The following is a 20,422-nucleotide window of genomic DNA, read 5'->3' on the forward strand; positions in this document are numbered from 1 at the left end:
CAGTGCCTGTTTCTGTGCTGCTTCTGTACTCACAACTGTAAAGGCTATGGTGTTTCCGTTTAATGATGCATGCCGCTCTGTGCTTAGCTGGAGATTTTAATTTCTTCCCTTGAAAGGCTCCTGAAAAATCTGAAATGCAAAAGGAATACAGAAAGTCTCACTTTTATTTTCCTCAAGCTGGTCACCTTCCAGAGCCACCTTGCAGATAGTTTCAGTGAGACGGGAGTTTAAAAAGAGCCCTCACTATGTCTCAGTCACATGGATCTATGTGATGCTTTAAATGGATGAGCTAAGAGAAGTGCACAGCCAGTGGTTCAAGCTCTGAGGCAGGAAGATGAAGTTGTTGGTGGCTGACACAAGTTGGAGGTCTGTTATAAATTTCTGTTTTCCTTCAGGGGACAAAAGATTTTCTCCTTGTGGATCTTCTGTCCTAGTAGACAAGTAAAATAGTCACCCACTCATCAGCAAAACAAATGAACCAAACAAACAACATCCTTCAAATACATGTCATTTGTTATGCTGACATCTGTCAAGCTATATTTGAATGCACACAAACCACGAAATTTCTTGCATAGTAACAAGTATAATTAAATCTTTATTACAGTATCCATTGATAAAAGCTGAGTACTGCTTCTGCAGAAGAGAACTGAAGCATTTCACTGAACAGCATGAGAGAACTTCACCCACAGAGAGACGATGAACCTCACACACTGAGAAGGTATATTGCTACTTTACACATCAAATTGAGGATAATCACAATGTAAAATGACATAATTGATGGACTTTATAATTTGTCACAGGACTGACAGTTCAATGGCTGGAAAGTGTAAACACAAGTCCAAGTGTATATGACACTCAGCTATGACTCCTGGATATTTCTCCTAATCTGCATGCCTGTAAGTGAAGAGCAAAGATCACAGATACAATCTGTGACAATAGAGTTCTCCAGGTACATAATGTAACAAGTGTGCTTGTTAAATAACAGAAGAGTAGGTTTCCAAAAGGAAAATTATGCTGGCTTGAATTTCTTTGCAGTACTACTTTTCTGGTTTTGAAGGCATTGGACTACAGCTGCTTAATTAGAAATTTAATTCTCTTACTCCGTTACAACAGAAAAGTCCTGGGGTCTGTTTCCTTCTGAGAAACACAAAGTCAACAAAGTAATGAAATGTTTGTATTGTCCAAGTATTTCCTGAGAAATAGTAAAACCATTTTTTCATTAAAATAATATAGAATCCAGCACTGGAGTATTTCTCATGCTGCACCAAAGGCAGGCAAGGAAAATATTATTCCTCTTTTGCCAAATCTGTTACGAAGAAAAGACTCTACTGAAAGTAGAAACACTTCAATATCTGTTCTTTAGATAAATAAGATTAAATTTTAACCTTTACTCTTCTGAAACCCTTACAGAAACATTCATTTATCTGCAGCTGAAATTAATATTGGATTGCTTTATTGATTCATTGGCTTAAAGGCACAGACTAGCATTGAAAATCCCTCTCTGCTTGCATTGATGCATTGAACAGGAAGACAAAAAAAAAAGTCATTTAAAAGCAGTTTAGGCTTGAGAAAACGGACAGTCATTGTGAGGTTTGGCATTCTAGAAATAAAAAAAAAAAAGAAGAAAGCTCAATGTTCTCTGTGTATCCCACTTAAGAATCAAGAAATTTATATTAAACAGCTTGATAGACGTGATAAATAACTGACCATAATTTCACTCCTTGAGCTACCGCTCAAAGGCAAACTTGTATTATGACACAGAAAGGCCTTCAGAGGACATAAGGCTTAAAAAACAGAGATATAAAAAAATATAAACAGCGTCCCAAAAGACTGAGTCAAAGCTTCAACTGCAGTAAATCACCATGAATGCAATAGTGGCATACTCCTAATCTGTGGCCACTGAGACCGGGGCCCAAGGGTTTATCTTTGTGCAACAGCTTGTGATATTTAGACTGCTACTTGGCAGCAGCAAAAGGGCAATCAGTAGGTATGTTGTAGGTGATCTGGGTGACCCTACTATAGGAGAATTTACTTCCCAGTCTCTGATCCTATGACAAGTGTGAGGTGGTCTGAGGTAACCGCTGGTCCATAGGGAAGGGGTAAACACCCTCACTGTTATCTCTGTGTCTGACTGACTAAAATGACAGATACAGTGGTGTAGTTGCTGTATCCCTTATGTATCTACTATCTCTGTAGCTTGTTTAAGTATATGCACATTTGCACGAACCATGACAGCTTCACCTAGGTTTACCACATAGCTGAAGTAACGGCAATAATACACCTCCCCACATACTTTCTGGTCCTTTTGCAGGATGTCTGAAAGTTCAGTGAGCACAGGCTGCTTTGTCACATCAACAGGCTTCACCCCTAATGCCTGAGGTGCAGTGAGGACACTTTGTGGAATTCCCCCTCTGCACTGAGCCTCCTCAGTATGAAGGATTTGCCAGTCTTCTATTAACACACAGGACAGTTCTTCTCCTGATCTGTGGAAAACGTTCATGCCTCCTGATAGGAAACAATCTTGCCCACAACTGCAGGAGAAGTCAATCACAGTGTTGCTTTGTTTCTTTGGATTCATCACACTGAGTAAGGACTTCCATCTGCAGTTGGGTAAGAGCACTCTTGAGCAAATGATCCGAGCTATATTGAGAGCAACCAGTCTCACCAGTTCCTTTCTTTTCAACATCTGCATCTAAATCAGGTCAATTGCCAGTAAAGAGCAAACATTACAGAAATTATAATAATTTTTGTTTTACAGGAGTAACTACTCTGTCAAATAGGGTCATAACATGTGTGTAGAACCACAAATTTAGACTATGCCTTAAAGACCTCACAGGGGATACCCAGGAGACCTTTCCACTGTCATTTATTGTACAAATTTGTCCAAAAAACCATTATACCTGGGTGAAATTATTTTTTAAAGTAATTAGGAGCACATATTGACTCTGTTTTACAGAAAAATATTCTAGTGGGGATGTGGCATATTCACCCCTTCATACATATGCTTCATCATTTGATTTCATAACTTGAATTAAAGGTACACTTCACTTTTGGAGGAAAATCTGGGTCATATTACAAGAGCTAAGTCTGGACTCTTTTGTTTGGGCAAAATTTCCACACCGGAGTTTGTCTGAGGTAGAGTGGTAGGTCTGAATGTGCACCTCTGCAATACAGCTTACTCAGGCTAATGAATGAATGGGAAGTAATAACTGCATTGTCAGCTACACCCACATTAAGTAAGGATCAGACAGGATCCTTACTTAATGAAAACTATTTTTAGGAGCAGCAGCAGCAATTTCAAAGTTTGAGACAGAATAATAAATGTTTAATTCCTGTCAAACATGGGAGTTCAAGTCGGCTGGTCCCTCTGAAGCGAGCATGTTTTCAAGGAAGAGAAACTTGTTCCTTTATCTAGACCCTCCTTGTATTCATAACAATGGATGCTTCCAGGTGTGTCTAATTCCATCTTTTGCCTCCTTGATACACAATATCTAGACACAGTCTGATGTTTATAGCCTCTTCCTCATGTAAGTGCTAGTATTTTGGCAGTGGTGCTCCTCACCTTCTAGACATACCTTCTGCATTCAGTTTAGTACTTATTGATGCATTTTTATGATTATGCTTATTACTCACTTGAAGCTGAGGGGAAAAGAGAAGATGCAAAGAAGCCCTGGAAAGAAATACTGAGGATCAAGTACATTCATCCACAGATTCAACACGTGAACTATGTTGCCTAATAACATGAAAAAAATTGAGGCCATGGCTCATATAGAGCAGTTATGTGTCATATCTATCCCCTAGGACATAGTCTCTCCATCCCTAGCTTAAACATTATTTGACACACCACAATAATAAAAAAATAAATAACCCACAGGGATCTCTGTTTTCAAAATGGAATGGTGACATTTTCTGTCCCTATTATTTTGGTAGGCCGTTGAGATACTTAAATAAGAAATCTCTGTCATCAACTGTAAATTAAATATTGAGGGCTCCTAAAAGGAAAAAAAAAACCCGCTCATTAAATACACTCTCTGTTTGCAGACCCTTTCAGAGACTCTTGTTCCTCAGGAAGACAAGTACAAGTCAAACAAGTCTTGCAGTGCATCTTGATGCCTCTGCAAGAGCTGTCTAATGTTCCTCAAGCTGGAAAAGCCATTTGTGAATGACTGAAGGGGTGGTAACATACTGAAAGATTTGGTAGGTGATTTGCTTCTCATAGGGCATAAAGCCACCCTCCCACAGAATACTCACAAATGAGTTCAGAATTAGCGTAGTAGAGATCCTAACCCTTTCTTCTTTCCATCCTCTTTGAGGACACCAATTTAACTGTAGAAGTAGGTGGTGAAGAAGGCAACTTTCTTGTCCCAGGTTCATTATTTAAAGGCTATTGAAAGATGATGTCTTTATGCTCCGACTGTGAGAAATTGAACCCACCAGAGATCTGACACTGGATTTCCAGATGTCTTATCGAACAAGATTCTTCCTCTAATGGTATTGTAAGATATCTCTCACAGACACTGTTGACAGCAGAAAAGGAGAAGATACTTTTGGATAGTTACAATTCTCCAGAGCAATTTTAAAGTCTAAAGCAATTGTTCTTTCTCTTCAAGGATATAGGCACCATAAGATCTACAACACCTCATTTTGTCTTCACTAGATAAGCCTGCAGCTAAGATGGCAGGACAAATGAGAGGAGGAAATGAATGTTCTCTCTTGGGCAGCATATACATCATCTGTGATTTATGTCTGTACTCTGTGGCTTACATGGACACTCCAGCAGCTACAAGATGATCCTACAGCAGCAACAGACAGAAATGCTCCTTTCCATTTGAGCCCCTTTCAGAGAAAGAACTTTAGTTTGCCACAACAAGCCAGGTTTTGTCCTTTACAAGTATGGTCCTTCACCCATACCCAAAGGTAAGCACAAAAGTACCAGCCTACTGAGTGGTACAAGTTGCCAGAAGAATGCAACGCAAGTGTGCAAGACAGGATTTCACTCCAAGTGACTTTACATGTAGTACACCAAGAGATCGTATGTCTTGCTGCACCAGCAGGAAGAGATGAACAAAGACATGTCACACCCTCCACAGCTGAAGCAAAGGAGATTTCAGCAAGGCTGTACTGTGAAACGGACATCAAGCTGTTTAAGAACCTGCTGTTGTCATCCCCTCATCACTAATGATCCGTGTCTTCAGCCAGTGACCCTCACACAGGTGAGCCCATGGTGTCTATGATTGTGCCTCTGAGCCCATGTACTCAAGCCAGTAGATGAAGACAGCTACACAGAGCATTCGGTTCCTATTCATCTTGTACCAGTGTTGGCTCCACAGCACATACAGACTGTTCCAAATACACAGGCTGCCAGAAGGACTCCCATGGTCTTCCACTCAGTTTTAAAACTGGAATGAAAAATGAAGACCAAAATCTGCTCATAGTCATTTCCTCAAATATACAAACCTCACCTTTACAACACTAATATTTTAATTCCTCAACAAGATTTCAAATTACCTCATGATTTTTCGTGTTATATGCATTAAAAGGAAAGCAGGTAAGTACGCTCAGAGCAGTAAGATTTATTCATAGAAAGTGTTTCCATTTAAAAGAGAATGAACTGATATGAACAACCAGAAAAACCACCCCACCTCTAGATAAAACAGGCACACAACTCCTTTACTGCTTTCATAAATAATGTATTTTATTGCATATGGCTATTAAGGAGAGCATCCATGATCAATACAGACTAAATACAATACACTACTCTAGTTCCATTTATTCTGGTCTCCAGCAGCATCACATTTATCCTTATATACAGCGTGTACATTGGAAGACACAGCAAGATAAGTTAAGTCTCTTGTCATATCACAATAGCAAGAAATATATTTAACATCTTGATATCCAGAAACAATACGTACCCAAAAAGAAAACACTGCTTAATAACTGTTAAGGTTATATAGCAAAAAATATTTTAAATTTAAGGTAAGTCAGGCAAAATGTACAAAGACCCAATATACATTGTGAAGTTTTAGCAAACATAACATTTATACATTTTGGTTCCATTCTGTAAACTAAATTAAGAATGTAAGTATTGCATATGCCTTTGTGAAATATACAGGATAGAGAAGAACTGACTATGTTGCAAAGTTTTTGTTTTGAAGTTGCTGTATGCATTTTTGCCATTTGTTTTAGTGGCATGATTTCTGATTTCTTAATTGGTACAGAGGGACTACTTCAAAACAGAAGTTCCAAATATTGAATTCAGCAGGTACCACACTCAGTGCTGGGAAGAGAAAAACGGGGGGTGTCAGATAGAAAATGTCAAAGGTATTGGAGGTTTTTTTTTCAGTTTTACACTGGAACAAGCAGCATTTTAGAATGTCTTAGAACCTGTTATAGTATTATTATTTAAAAAAAACCCCACACAACCAACCTCAAACTTAGATAGATTAGATATTTAAATTGATTTTAGATCTAATATTGTATTAGCCTATGCATTGCTGTGATTTAAGATCCCCAAAATTACACTGAAAAAAAATAAAGTGTGTCATGGGGTAGGGAAGGAATTAGTTTACATTCATCTTTGTCTTGTAATACAATCCTTAGTTCTAAAAATTCAGCATGTAAGCAGGAAGACCGCATTGCCATTCATAATATTTGTAAGACATTGACTCTTGTCTTCCTCAGGAGAAAAAAAAACCAAACAAAAATCCCAAAAGATAATGCATTGTTAATAGTGAAGTACAGGTTCCACCTAGCACAATGATTTAAAAAATGAAAGAAAGGAAAAAAGTCTCACGTAACTCAAAATAACTTAGTAATACTTACATGTCTATCAGAGCAGGCACTGGGGAGGTACCCTTAAAATGTATATGAACTCTTCGACAAATTTATCAGAGGAGAAAAAAGGTGGCATGACATTTGGCTAGCCTGGTGCCATAGTTGTATGTGACATTTTTTGATGGTAGCCACCGCTTGGATTTTCAGGCTACTGGAAATGTGATGCACAGGTAGCCTCAAAAAGAAATCGGAATAAAAGTGACTGCAATGGTTGTTTTCCCTGTAATAATGTCTGCAGCTGCAATGGTGCTTTCCTGGTAAAAGGCAAATATCAGGACTTTCTAGATGGGAAGATAATACTGTGTTAATATTAGCGCTTGAATCTGCCCCATATCCATTATCATCCCTGCATTCCTAGCATGCCTATGCGGATTTTTGGTTACAAGAAACGCAGCTAAGAACAGGGTTAGCTGACAAAAGTGAGCTTTTAAGTAGGAGAAAAGGCTTTTGCAATCTGAAGTACCTACATAAACACCTACATAGAGAGGATTAAACAAGAGTGTCAAAGGTAAAGAGAGATACCCCCAATACAGTTTGATGTTTTTAACTTACGTTGCTTCAGTTACACATTTTTATATTCTTTTTTATTTATTTTTTTTAACTACTCTGTATCCTCTGTCCAAGTCCGACTCACAGAGTTTCATCCCATTTCAGACTTTTCAGTGCCCTGGTTCGGCTTTGTCTGAGAAGTAAACCCTGCGGCTAGTGATTCACAACCCAGCAGCAGCAGCTATACGCATTGCGTTGCAAGTTCAGTAAGGCTGACGACTGACCGTGCTTGAGAGGGACTCAGCATAGAGATAAAGGAGGTCCTGTCCATACACCAACACTGCAAATCCAGCTTTACTTTGAACTGAGGTAGTACTGTGGTAGGCTTGAAATTATGCCAGTAAATACCAGATCTTACTGCTTCAGCAGGTGTTACAGAAACCCCCAATATGCCGAAGAATAAATACAGTTTCTCTTTCAGAAAAAAAGGAAAATGAAGGCATTGGCCGTTGGTTAAAAGAGGCCGGCAGAAAAGTACCTATGATCTAAAGAGCATCTCCAACTTCTGTCGAAACAGCAGCAAAATGATACCGTAGATGCCATGGACAGGTAATGAGTTAGGCAGGTTGCTTTCCCTTCCTCCCAGATTTGTTGCACAGTTTAGTCCACAACAGTTAAATAACTGTCTGAACCAACCATAACAACAACAAAAAGTAAACCTTAAGCAGCTTCAGTTACAAAAAACCCAACAACCTCCCTCCCCCCCAAAAAACCCAACCCAAAACAAAACAAAAAAAGTAGATGCCGAGCAGCTTCGTTGAATGTTGTACTCTGTTGTTTGAGGTTATGGTGAGAAAATGAACTCCTTCACTCTGAAAAGAAAAAGGAAAGAAAGTCAATAAAAGCTGCAAAAAACCTATCATGTTTATGATTTAAACCATGCAAAAAAAAAGACGTTATTAAGAATGGGGTTTTGTGGAATAAAAACTATGCAATAACTGCTTTTATATTTGTATACATCACAAAGTATTGCAGAGTCAATAAAGGGAGTAATCTCCAATCCAACAAACACCTCCTGTTTGTGGCTCTTCAGACCAGCAAAATGCAGGAGACAGAAACTTGTTAGAAATCCTGACACAAAATGTCCCTCGGTTCAAGTTCTGACCATCAATGTTTGCATCAATGGAAAAGAAAAGGGGTTGCATAAAGTAGGTACAAACTCAACTGTTTTTTTAGTCAGCTGTGTGTTATCAAATGCTGTCCATTTCCAGATATTAAAAATATGTTTCTTAAGGCTTTATTATCTTTAGAGAGTCTTCTGAAAACGTAAGCAAAGTATAGAAAGATCCTTCTTCTAATTTAGTTACTCAATTTGCGAAGTAACTATTATCCGATAAGTAAAAACATGGGTAGGTATGCACATGGAAGGAATCTTCTCCAAATTACTGAATACAAAGCTGCTTTACACAGTCCAGGTGAATTAAGCAGTAAAATAGAAACTGATCACAAAATGACCCATCCTATTTTGAAAAATGCAGCTGACTCCTTTTGCGGTTTTTAACTGATTCCTCTCATGCTTTTTCATTGGAAAGAACTAACGGACAGTACATGCCACTGCCATAAAGGCACATTACATTGCTCACAACATTAAGATGACATGTTAACATGATCATTAAATATGAAAATGTCCTCAGTACATTACTTATTGTGTAGGTTTATTCTGTTTGCTGTAATACTTGGAAGACAGCAATGCACAATCAGTAGTGACTAAAAACCACCAAGACTGTAAATTTTACATGACAAAACATTGACACCTCATTTTGAAAGGCATCAACCAAGTGCTAAATCCTGATATAACGTCAGGCTGCAACATTACATTCACGCTAAGTGATGTTAATAGTGTCTAGTTCATTTACTAGTTATACATTTTTTTTGTGTATGTTGTTGTCCCCAAGTTGACAAACAAGATGAAAACTTTACTTCAAAGATGCATTACACAAGTTCTCCTAAAAAGTTACTTGGATCAGTTTGGGAACCAAGATTATCACTTACAGAAGTCTCTAAAGGACATAATCCCTTAATTTTAACTGTGTTCATACAAGAAGTCAGTATTCCTTCATATTTAATTCCTTTGGGACCACAAAACCAAAATAAGTTATAGATGAAACTTGGATGTCAAAAAAAGCATAGTGCTTAACTGTACAAGTTTCAATCCTTATAAGCCCCCAATAAAGCAAAACAAAGGCTTTTCTTTCAAGTCTACACAAACTCACAGGTTGACATACCTTGGCATATATGCAAGACATGCTAAATTGCTATTGAATCTTTTGGAGCTAAGGTTTACTTAAAGAATTAGCCCTGCTGGAGTCAATCGAAGTCACTATATGATTAGATACTTAGGTTACTACTTAGGATTTTATTCACAACACAGTTTAAGATGAATTAATAGCTTGCCAAGACCAAAAGGAAAGCATCTCATTGTCCCCATCCATTGCCATTTATTTGCTGCCACTTTTCTTATCAGAAACTAAGTCAAATCTCTCCATTCCATCTTCAGAAAACAAGCTGTGAGGGTGTTTCAAATTAAGAACTTGAACTAGCTTAGATGCAATCAAGAGAGCCCCAAACCCGCTAACCACCATCCAGTAAGGCTATGTAGGAGAGTGTGTAGGTAGGATGGATGGCTCTCAAAAAGAAGCAGAAAATCCCTGTTTAAGAAAGAGTCACCTAACAAAGCACTTGGTTCTGACTTCTGTTCAGGGAAGCATGATAACTGCATCAAGTAGGCAAACAAGTGAGTATTTACAGATACACACGGACTCTGTGCTATTGCTTTTCTCCTCCACATTGAAACCAACCCGACAATTAAATTTAAGTTCCCAAAACTGACAGTGAATGCCAAATATAGTTTAAAAAAAAAAATATTTTCAGATGGTGAAATCAGATGAAAGTATTTTCATACATGAAAAGAACATGTTTCCAGAAGTATGTCAGTCCAGGGATGTCATCAAGGAGGATTATTAGCAACTCCGTAAACCTGCCATTGTCCTTACAGCACAACAGGTACAGAATTAAACTGGAGCAGCTGGCAAGTGGCTGATGCTTCAAAGCACTTCCAAACTTGGTTCATAGGGTTTTGTAGGTGGACAATGAGGACTGTTGGCACAAGCCTAAGCTTCTGATGCAATAAACACATCATCCAAAGAGTCTATAATCACAGAATATCAAGGGCTGGAAGGGACCTCAAAAGATGATCTAGTCCAACCCCCCTGCCAGAGCAGGACCTCCTAGAGTAGGTCATAAAGGAACTCGTCCAGGTGGCTTTTGAATGTCCCCAGAGAAGGAGACTCCACAACCCATCTGGACAGTCCATTCCAGTGCTCTGTCACCATCACAGTGAAGAAATTCTTCCTTGTATTTCTTTGGAACCTCTTATGTTCCATCTTGTACCCACTGCCCCTTGTCCTATGACTGGACATCACTAAGAAGAGGCTGGCTCCATCCTCCTGACACCCACCTTTTATGTATTTGTAAACATTAATGAGGTCACCCCTCAGTCTTCTCCAAGCTAACGAGACCCAGTTTCCTCAGCCTTTCATCATAAGGGAGATGCTCCATTCCCTTAATCATCTTGGTGGCCCTGCGCTGAACTCTCTCCAGCAGCTCCCTGTCCTTCTTGAACTGAGGGGCCCAGAACTGGACACAATATTCCCAGATGCGGTCTCACAAGGGCAGAGTAGAGGAGGAGGAGAACCTCTCTCGACCTATTACACTTCTACTACAACCCTTCTAATACACCCCAGGATGCCACTGGCCTTCTTGGCCACAAGGGCACATTACTGGCTCATGGTCATCCTGCTGTCCATCAAGATCCCCAGGTCCCTTTCCCCTATACTACCCTCTAAGAGTTCATTCCCCAACCTGTACTGGTACATAGGGTTATAATGGTGACCTATAACTCAAAAACTAACCCAATCCTAATCTTCAGTAATGAAACAATTAAGCTTTGAATCAGGTTTCTAGTAAACTTTGAATGAAGACAAGGGAAAACAACTGCTGCTACCACTCAATCCACATAATAGCAATTTCAGCTTCAGAGGAAGCCTACATGCAAGAAACAAACAAACAAAATTACATCAATATCACTGTTAATTTCTAATTCGGTGATTAGTATCTCTTACTTATTTCAAGTCTCAGGTCAACATTCCACCTAGACAGTGATTCACACCAGTATATATTGTCTTTATCTAGGAACTAAACAAAATTCCTGCAGGACATTATTTTTTGATAATCTCATTCCCCATGAGCACACACAAATCAAAATACACACTGTGTCAGTACTGAAGTTCCCTCTTGGTTCTGGACTTGATTAAGAAAAGCATCCATGATTACTGCTGAGTTTCCAAAACTACTTAAAAGTCATCTGATTCCAGTAGTGCTTCTTGAGAAATAAATCAGATCATAAACATACACACAAACAGCTACGAAACTACTAAATACTCGAAGACTTGTTAAGAATACTGTGAAGAGAATACAATGGTTAGTCAATTAAAAGAAGATCTAGCCTGTTTATTAATTTTCAAAGTCAGTAAGCAATGAATAAAAATGTTCTTAATTCCTATTTCTAATCTGCTAACAAGCATGCAGATAGAAGCAGCGATTCATGTGGCTCATGGCAAAACACACTGCTGGTTATTCATAACCAATAAATATATCCCACTGGCAGTGTGATTGCCAGAGCAGATGAGACATTGGATGCAGAACCCCCACCTCCACCACGGGCTTCTGCCCCAATTTCAGGCAAGTCACTCTGTGGCTTTGTCCCTTTGTTTCCCCTCCCCATGCTGCCTGCCAAATCAATTAAAGCTCTGATCCTGCTAGCTAACTTTTCCTGGAAGAGCAATCCTATCGATACGACTGAACCTGGAGGTTACTACCACCTACATCTGCAGGCATTGGGCCAGGCCATTAGATTACACAGACCAAGGAACTGAAACTCACCCACAGGGCTTTGGCCACCCCTGGCATCTGGGAGGAGACTCATGTTCCTGGATGAGGCAGCTGGCCATTCAGAAAAAGCAAATGTCCCCCCCACCAGCAAGCTGCACTGCTCTCCCTATCCTCCAGTTCTCTCCAGCGCTGTGCATTTATTCTAGACTGGCAATCTGACGGAGATGGGCTTAGGGCCACCTGCATGGCTTGTAGCTTTGCACTTCAGCAACACCTTCCCTATGCTCAGAGCGGCCAGTGTCAGAAAGCAAGTGTGGCAGGAAGGCAGACAATCAGGGCCGAGCGTGGGGAGGGACAGCACGGGTCATGACAGTGACCTGGCACCGACAACTGCGGGAGATGGTCTGAACCACAGTCTCACAGGGCTTTTTTACAGGAAGGATTGTAGGATGCACACACACATACTGCAAGGTCACAGATTTGTCCAAGCATCCCTACGCCTTCTCCACTGGGATGTCAGCAGGGATGTATACACTGGAAGCCAAATCCCAACCTGTCTCTGACTCTGAAACAACTTAATGAATACCATAGTTGATGTTTAAGTACATCAGTATGCCTGCTAAAGATAACAGAACAACTCACGTGCTAAGCTATGGCTCTCCACAAGCAATTCCAGGGAATCTGAGCTCCACCCAGCAGGACTGCTCATACCAAATAAAGCCAAGCTCAGCCACTGTCACAGGAAAAGGTTTCAATCAGAGCTTAAATATTCACATTAACAACACTTTGCAGGAAAACAAAGTAGTCTGATCTAACGGTTTATGAAGCCCGTGAATAGCATCTATCCAAAGTAAAATGTTTCTACATTTGATGGGAAAATACAAATTAAACCATGAAATGAAAAGGCTATGTTATTTTTTTAAAACAAGTCATGGTTGATCATAATTGGAGATATGCGGCTCCAAGCAGCTAGGTTCTTTTGGTATGTTATTCCACCAAGAAACAGTAGGTAATGTTTTTCAGATAGGTCTCTGTTGTTTTATAAATATTGAAAAGCAAGCACTGGGTCAACATAGATTCTTCATGACTGATAAATAAAAAATGACTGAATTACTTTAAAGTGGTAAAACAGGGATTTTGTGGCCACAGCTATTCATATAAAATGAGCTTTACAGTACTTTTAACTCGTGTCAAATAGTTTAAAATGATAACATCTTGAATTGCATTAAAATAACCATAGGGAAAGATACTATCTTCTAAAGTGGAAACCAAAACGCTAGATTATCTGGGAAAAGATGCTGCATGTCAGCACCTGCAAGTACTTTTTTTTTTTCCTTAGCATATACACAAGAGGCTAAAAGGTTCATCTGATGGCACGGAGAAATCCCCACAATTCATAATGAGCATCAACTTTTATCCAAAGGTACTAAAAATCAAGTTAAAACTGCATTTGATACCATACATTTAGATGACTAACACATTTCACATGCAATCTCACACTAAACAACTGAGTCTACAGAAGTACAGATCACAATGGTGGCCGTGCTTAGTTGATTTCAGAATTTTATGTCATTTGTTTGCATAATTTTCTCAAGATCCTTATAGATTTTGTAGTTTAACTCAACATCAAAAAGTAATAATGTGGAAAATAAAGGATTAAACTTCCAAATGCCACTATAATGAATTTACAGCTAAAGTGCTGGTCCAGAAATACATTTCCCATATATCAATTATAATAAAAGTAGGCACTTCAAATTTAAAATCAAGAAACTAGACATGCTTATTTTTCCAGGATTAATTTAACACAGCTGCTATTGTATCTCTTAATTTCAAAGCTACAGCGACTGTGTACTATTACATGAGATTGTATACTTGTGATTTAATCCCACGATTAGGGATAAAATAAATTAAACAAAAAACCTCAACATTGTACTGTCTGAAGTTTGTTCAATTACCTTTTCCCTTGCAAGTTGGGTATACAACCATTCAATAGCATTACATGAAATTAAACAAAACCAAGCTGCTTTCTCTGTGCAGGGACTGGAACATCTTTCTTAGGAGGAAAGTCTCTGGGAACAGGGGCTGTTTAGTCTAGAAATGAGAAGACTGAGGGAGGATCTTACTAATATTTACAAATATCTAAATGGTGGGTGTCAGGAGGTTGGGACATCCCTTTTTTCTACTGTATCTAGCAACAGGACAAGGGGCAATGGGATGAAGCTGTAACACAAAAAGTTCCATTTAAACATAAGAAAAACCTATTCATTGTGAGGGTGACAGAGCACTGGCACAGGTTGTCCAGGGAGGGCGTGGAGTCTCAAGGCCCACCTGCACACGTTCCTGTACGACCTGATCTAGCTGGATCTGCTTCTGCAAGGGGCTTGGACTAGATGATCTCTAAAGGTCCCTTCCAATCCCTACCATTCTATGATTCTATGAAAAAAAGTTTGGTCCTTTTGGCCATCCACTGAGAGTTTGTAAAAGGGACAGAAACATACACAGAGAAACAGATGTGGAAAAAATATATAGAAAAATTGGCACTGAAAATATGAGTCTGCAGCAGCCAGCCAAAGAGACATGCAACAATTCACACGCACAGGATTTAACCATCATGGAACAAGAAGTCATGTTCTCAGCTGATGACCGTTACCATGCAACTGGAACGGCCTCCCACCTTACAATCATCCCACCATCTGTATTCCTGGTGCAGATTCAAAACCCAACACTGCAAACGTGGCCTCAATTGGGCAGCTGGCTTGATTTTTGTATCTCCTTCCACCACACCACGGAGAGTGTGCAGCTCTTCCTGGGAACAGACTGACAGCAATATGAAAACTCCAGTGACACCACGTTGCATACAGAATGAGGCTGGAAGTTTCTTGAGAGACAGAATTTTTGCAAAACAACATGCTTACCTTACAAGTGATGAAGGGCGAGGGAGGAAGGGATTGGTGACTAATACACTGAACCACCTACCAATCCCATCTTCAGAGACACAACAAAAACAACTGAATTAGCACGTTTGCTCATACAGCACATACTAGGCAACACTCAGCTAATTTCTGTCATCCCCAGCATGTACCTCCATCTCTGACCTACTCACCCTAGCTCCTTATAGGCAAGTGGAAGAAACAGGCAGTTCCAAGCAACAATTCTTCCACCTTTTTTCATGTTAGGCTCAGATGAGTAAGAGCTACAAAAGATCTCAAAGTCTGTGAGGTGTATGACTTGGCATTAATTTTAGGAGCAGAGACCACATCCCCTTTACACACCCTTTACAATGGCTGGGAAGTTTGCTTAGCTAGGATGTCAAAGGCATTTGTCTCTTCCAATATACATCAGTAGTTATTAACATGGGCAACAAGATCTCAACGAGAAGGAAGAGCTCATGTAAGTACAGCTTGATATTCTCATAACTGCTGACTGAAATGCCAACAGTGGTACTGGACCTACTTCAGGCTGGGGGTGGGGCAAGAGTAGAATAATCAGACTTCTGGCTAGATCCACAAGCAAGAATCTGACTGCTGTTCTAGATATCACCAAAGTCCAATAGCTTCTTCAGAGCCACTAGGTTACCTCCATCCACATGCCTGAACACACAATGTTAGAGTGCTCTCAAAGAGCTTAAAAGCATGCTTTTTCTCTCTCTCACTTGGGAGAAAAATCAGTCTTTTCCAATGATTAAACTGAAGAATTATTCATATTAAAAATTTAAATATTCATGGGAACAGGCATAAGGACTCATGTACATTGTGGGAAGTCATGTTCACTCTCCCTTTCCATTACAGTGGATATCTAATTATTCCATAAAAGTAGCTTCAGTAAGAACGAATGAGAGCACTCTAACAAAGAATATATGGCTAAGATGTGGATGGTGAGGGGGAAAATGATTGAGGTTTGTGTTTTTTTTCAGCCAGAAAGGTAGTGGATGCTGGTCAGTCCTGGGTGAGTGCCACATAAATACTGTGGGCAGGGGAATAGAAACACTTCATCCAGGCACTCTGAAAGACTGATCTCTGCCTCCATTATTGTCCAAATAGCTCAGGTACCTAATATTAAAAAAAGGTTTCATATATACAAAGCCTTTATGGAGATTTGAACATTCTTCCATCCTAGAGGAAGATACTTATCTTCCAGAGAGCAGCATGCTTTAAAATATAAAGATCTCATCAACTTTCAGAGTCAACTACCTGCCTGTTTTGTACACCAACTTTCAAACAGCTTACACCAAGGAGACGAAAACACCTCCGGGATTACACACATTCATTTATGCATTTAAATGCATTGGATGGTCACACACTGAAAGTTTGGCTGGCTGCTGCAGCTTTGGACTTTCAAGTTAAGAGGTATGTCCACAGAGATTCTCCTTCTCACAGAAGGGACACACAGAGAGTGAAACAAGAGAAAAAGTAAACAGAAAACGGTCAACAACAACAACCTGGCATATGCAAGAGGGCAATCTTTTCTCTACTGTTTTCTCTTGTTGTCATAGTCTCACTTAAAACTGAGCATCTGGTAGTAGGATAGAAAAAGATTTTAAAGGGTGCATTTCAGTTTGTGTCAATGCTTTTCTAGAAATCTTTTGTGTTCTCACTGCTGTCAACATGAATTACTCACCTAGGCAAGAAGTTGCAGACTTCACGTTCCATGATGAAAAGACACCATCATTCTCTTACTTCCCCAAAATCATTTAGTGAAATAAGCAACAGAGCATAAAACAGCTGCACTGAAGCAGGTTAAAGGCTCCTGTAATTCAGTTTCCTTCCTCTGACAAGAGGTCAAAAGTAGCTCCTTAAGTAAAACTACAATAAGACAAGCATACAGAGATACTTCCCCAAATTCTCTTCTATCTTCCAATGCTTTACTTAGCAAAGACCTCCTGTACTTCACCTCCCTTCATGGACACATTTAATACCCTGTTGTAGCCCAGAGTTTTTCACCTGAACTACAGGGTGCAAGAAGAAAGATTTCCTTCTGCTTCTTTTGAACCTGCCACATGTTACCTTAATGCTCCCAATAAAGCTGAAGTCTTACTTCCCACGTACAGTTAAGACCCACAGTCCATCTATCGTCACATTTTACTCTATATATCAGGAGACAGCAACAGGAACTGCACTCCCCTGTGGCATATGGTAAATGTAATCTACGTAGCACAAAATGAAAATAAATAAATTCAGTCTTAAAGATTTTAGTAAGAGAGAAAAGAGTAAAAAATTAAGATGCTCAGAAATTACTATGGCTATACCTGAAGTGTAGTGCAGGCTATACCTGCAAGTGGGCTCAACCAACAGCCCAGAAGTCCTGAGCAGTAAGACAAGACTGTTATGGGAATCCACCAGAGAACCCCCTGCAGTACCCAGGGACTCACTCCTTGATTGAGTCTGGGTCTCCCTCCTAGATGATTGTCTGGGGGCATGATAGGGGTTGGCAGAGAGCAAATCTGGGCCTTTTTCTGTCACCTTCCATGCAGTCAGAAGGGGATTGGAGTGCCCATGCAATGAACCCAGGATCTGGAAAACGTCCTGGCTCACAGTTCAGACAGAGCATTTGGGAGACAGGTCTTGCCCAGAACCAAAATAATTGAGTGTAAGCAAATACTTCATAATACCTCCACAGAGAACAATCAAAACATCTTGCCCTTTTCTCAGGTACACAATGGGGCTGTGATCATCTCTCCAGATAATGTTTATAAAAGTACTCCTAGTCAGCTCATTAATGACCAGAAGTAGAGCTCTCATTAACTTCCTTGGGTCTGTAGGCTTGCAATCCACTGGCACCGTGGATACTCTCTGAAAGTCAGATTCAGAAATTTCAAGAGGTTCCCTATCTCTGTTGATTTCAACACCTTCATTCACTTGAACCTTAATACTTTACAACCCATTATAGTCTTGAAACCAGCCATCCTTTCTCTAACACAATCCCCAAACAGACATTTTCTAATGTTCCCTCAACAAACACCCTAGATATCACAGCAAAACAGTGTCTCAAAGAACATTATTTGTAGGTTTCTTCTTTGAAAGCTGTATTGTATCCTCCTTTGCATCAAATGCATTTCTGAAAAATGCTAAACCAAAATAATTTAAAAAAGCATTTTTGAAGTTGCATTTTAAAAAACAAACAGGGGCACCTGTAACTTCCTGCTCTGAATTCAACCTCAAGAAGAATTAGCACTTATTTCTGAAGCTGATACAGCTGTATTGCATACAGAAGCCATCATTATGATAAGAAATGAAAGCAGAGGATTTATTTTTGTCACATGGGCATCATAAATATCATTCACATATCACTCCTGGAGAGTAACTGATACTCTGTTGGAAACCAGAGGCAAAAAAGCCTAGTAAAGTGTTTAGAAAAATTTTAACCATCAAAGTTACTGATCTTCTGAGAACATCAGTTTCAAAGCTGGAAGCTGATCGTATAATAATTTGTGATAGCAAAAAGCATATAAAGTAATAATATCCTCTGTCTTACTCTATTTCACTTTCTTTCTCAATAAAGAAACACAGATTGGACTGTAGGAATGAGATTGTTCCCAGCTCCACTGGACACGCCTTGAATCCTCCCCATCTACTGCAGAAATAAAATGAAGCAAGCCAACATTCACGAGCTCTGCATGACCAAACAGACACTAAAGCTTCACTTTTTATAAAGGAAGCTAAAGAAGGTAAATTCAATATGCCAAGTTTTACAAACCCAAAAGGACAAGAACATCTGAGACATATAATGAAACTCAGCTTAGGAAACAGCACTTATTTAATTGTTTTTCAGCTGTGAGACCTGCAGTACAACATGTTACAAAAAGTTAAAATATGAAAAACACTATGCTGTCAGAGCACAGTGTACATTCACAGGACTTTTCTCAAAACTTCAAAGAGGCTTGAGAAAAGAGACCAAACCCAATTAGTGTTATTTACATGCAATGTTGCTAACTCCAGAGCAAGATGCACTTTCTTCTGTAATTACAAGAGCTCTCAGCAAATATTTACACAAACAGAGCTGTACTCTACTGTTTCACCAGTTCTGTTTTTCCCTTCTCTCCCAAGTGCTCTCACATGGCTGTCTTTGTTTTGTTTTGTTTTATGGTTTCCCTGATTTGTTGCCAGTAAATATGTTTATAAGCAACCAACGACAAGTACCTCACATGGCATTTTTGAAAACTACATCTTACTTATAGAAATATGTCTGACTACACAAATACTTAATTAATAATATTTTTGAAATTTTATATAAAATATTGTCACAACTGTTTCTATAAAACAGATTAAAAACCACCTTTATCACTTAAGATGGGATACTTCAGAGTTTGGCTCTAGTCCCACAATGCTCAGCAGAGAATTCCCCTAGACCTCAGGGAAGCTTCCCAGTGCATAAAGACCTGTGTGCGTTTTCTCACATTGCCAGCATGCCAGCTCCTTAAGGCCATTTAGGACATTGCAAATAGGTGAGAGGAACACTTCAGGACATCACATTAAGAAACGATAACTTCCTGTAGGACATGTGTAGTTGGTGAGACTTTATAAAGCTGAGGATGCTGTTCTAGAAGGATGCTCTGCAAAGAACAGAACATATCCCTGACAATGTGCATGAAGAAAAACTTTGCAAAAGACTAGTTATTTCCTCCAAGGTGCCTGTGTTTTTAAAGCCTGCTTCAAGTGCTAAGGCCTTGATACCATTGCATATTTCTCATTGTAATTGACCAGGAAATATATTGAAAAGAGTTCAGACAACAGTGCAGCAGCTGCATAGCTACAGAAAACACAAATCCTTTTAATTTCACATTTACTGAGCAAGTACAATACATCATCAACTAACTAGAATACAGTCCATGTCAGGCAGGAATACTTAGCTATGCCAGCTGATCCACATATTGAGTATGAGTCTCATTTCAAGTCTTTCTGCTTCAAACAGACTTCACACAGCAAGTTTGATCTCACAAGCCAAGGACAAAGCAAGTCTGATGTTCCATTTATGCCGAGTGTCTGATTATAGAGGGAGCCTAAACAACAGGTTTGCACCAATCTCTAAGTCTGGCTTTGACCAGCTTCTTCAATACTTAAACAGCAATCATATCCTTCCATCGACTACTTATAGAAGCGAGGTCCTTGTTTTAAGAAGACTGTTTCAGTGGGCTCCTAATAAGGTACAAATG

General features: G+C 39.4%; 1 protein-coding gene across 1 annotated transcript in view; it reads right to left on the reverse strand.

Moving 5' to 3' along the window:
* Window positions 1-5,695: 5,695 nt before the first annotated feature.
* Window positions 5,696-20,422, reverse strand: part of IRS2 (insulin receptor substrate 2) — a 30,808-nt gene continuing 16,081 nt past the window's right edge. The window contains exon 2 of the mRNA XM_061996577.1: window positions 5,696-8,195. Within this exon, the coding sequence (XP_061852561.1) occupies window positions 8,191-8,195 (5 nt within the window). The 3' untranslated portion in view covers window positions 5,696-8,190. The remainder of the gene's footprint in view (window positions 8,196-20,422) is intronic.

The sequence above is a fragment of the Colius striatus genome, chromosome 1 (genome assembly GCF_028858725.1).
Source record: "Colius striatus isolate bColStr4 chromosome 1, bColStr4.1.hap1, whole genome shotgun sequence".
In the NCBI taxonomy this organism is placed as follows: Eukaryota; Metazoa; Chordata; class Aves; order Coliiformes; family Coliidae; genus Colius; species Colius striatus.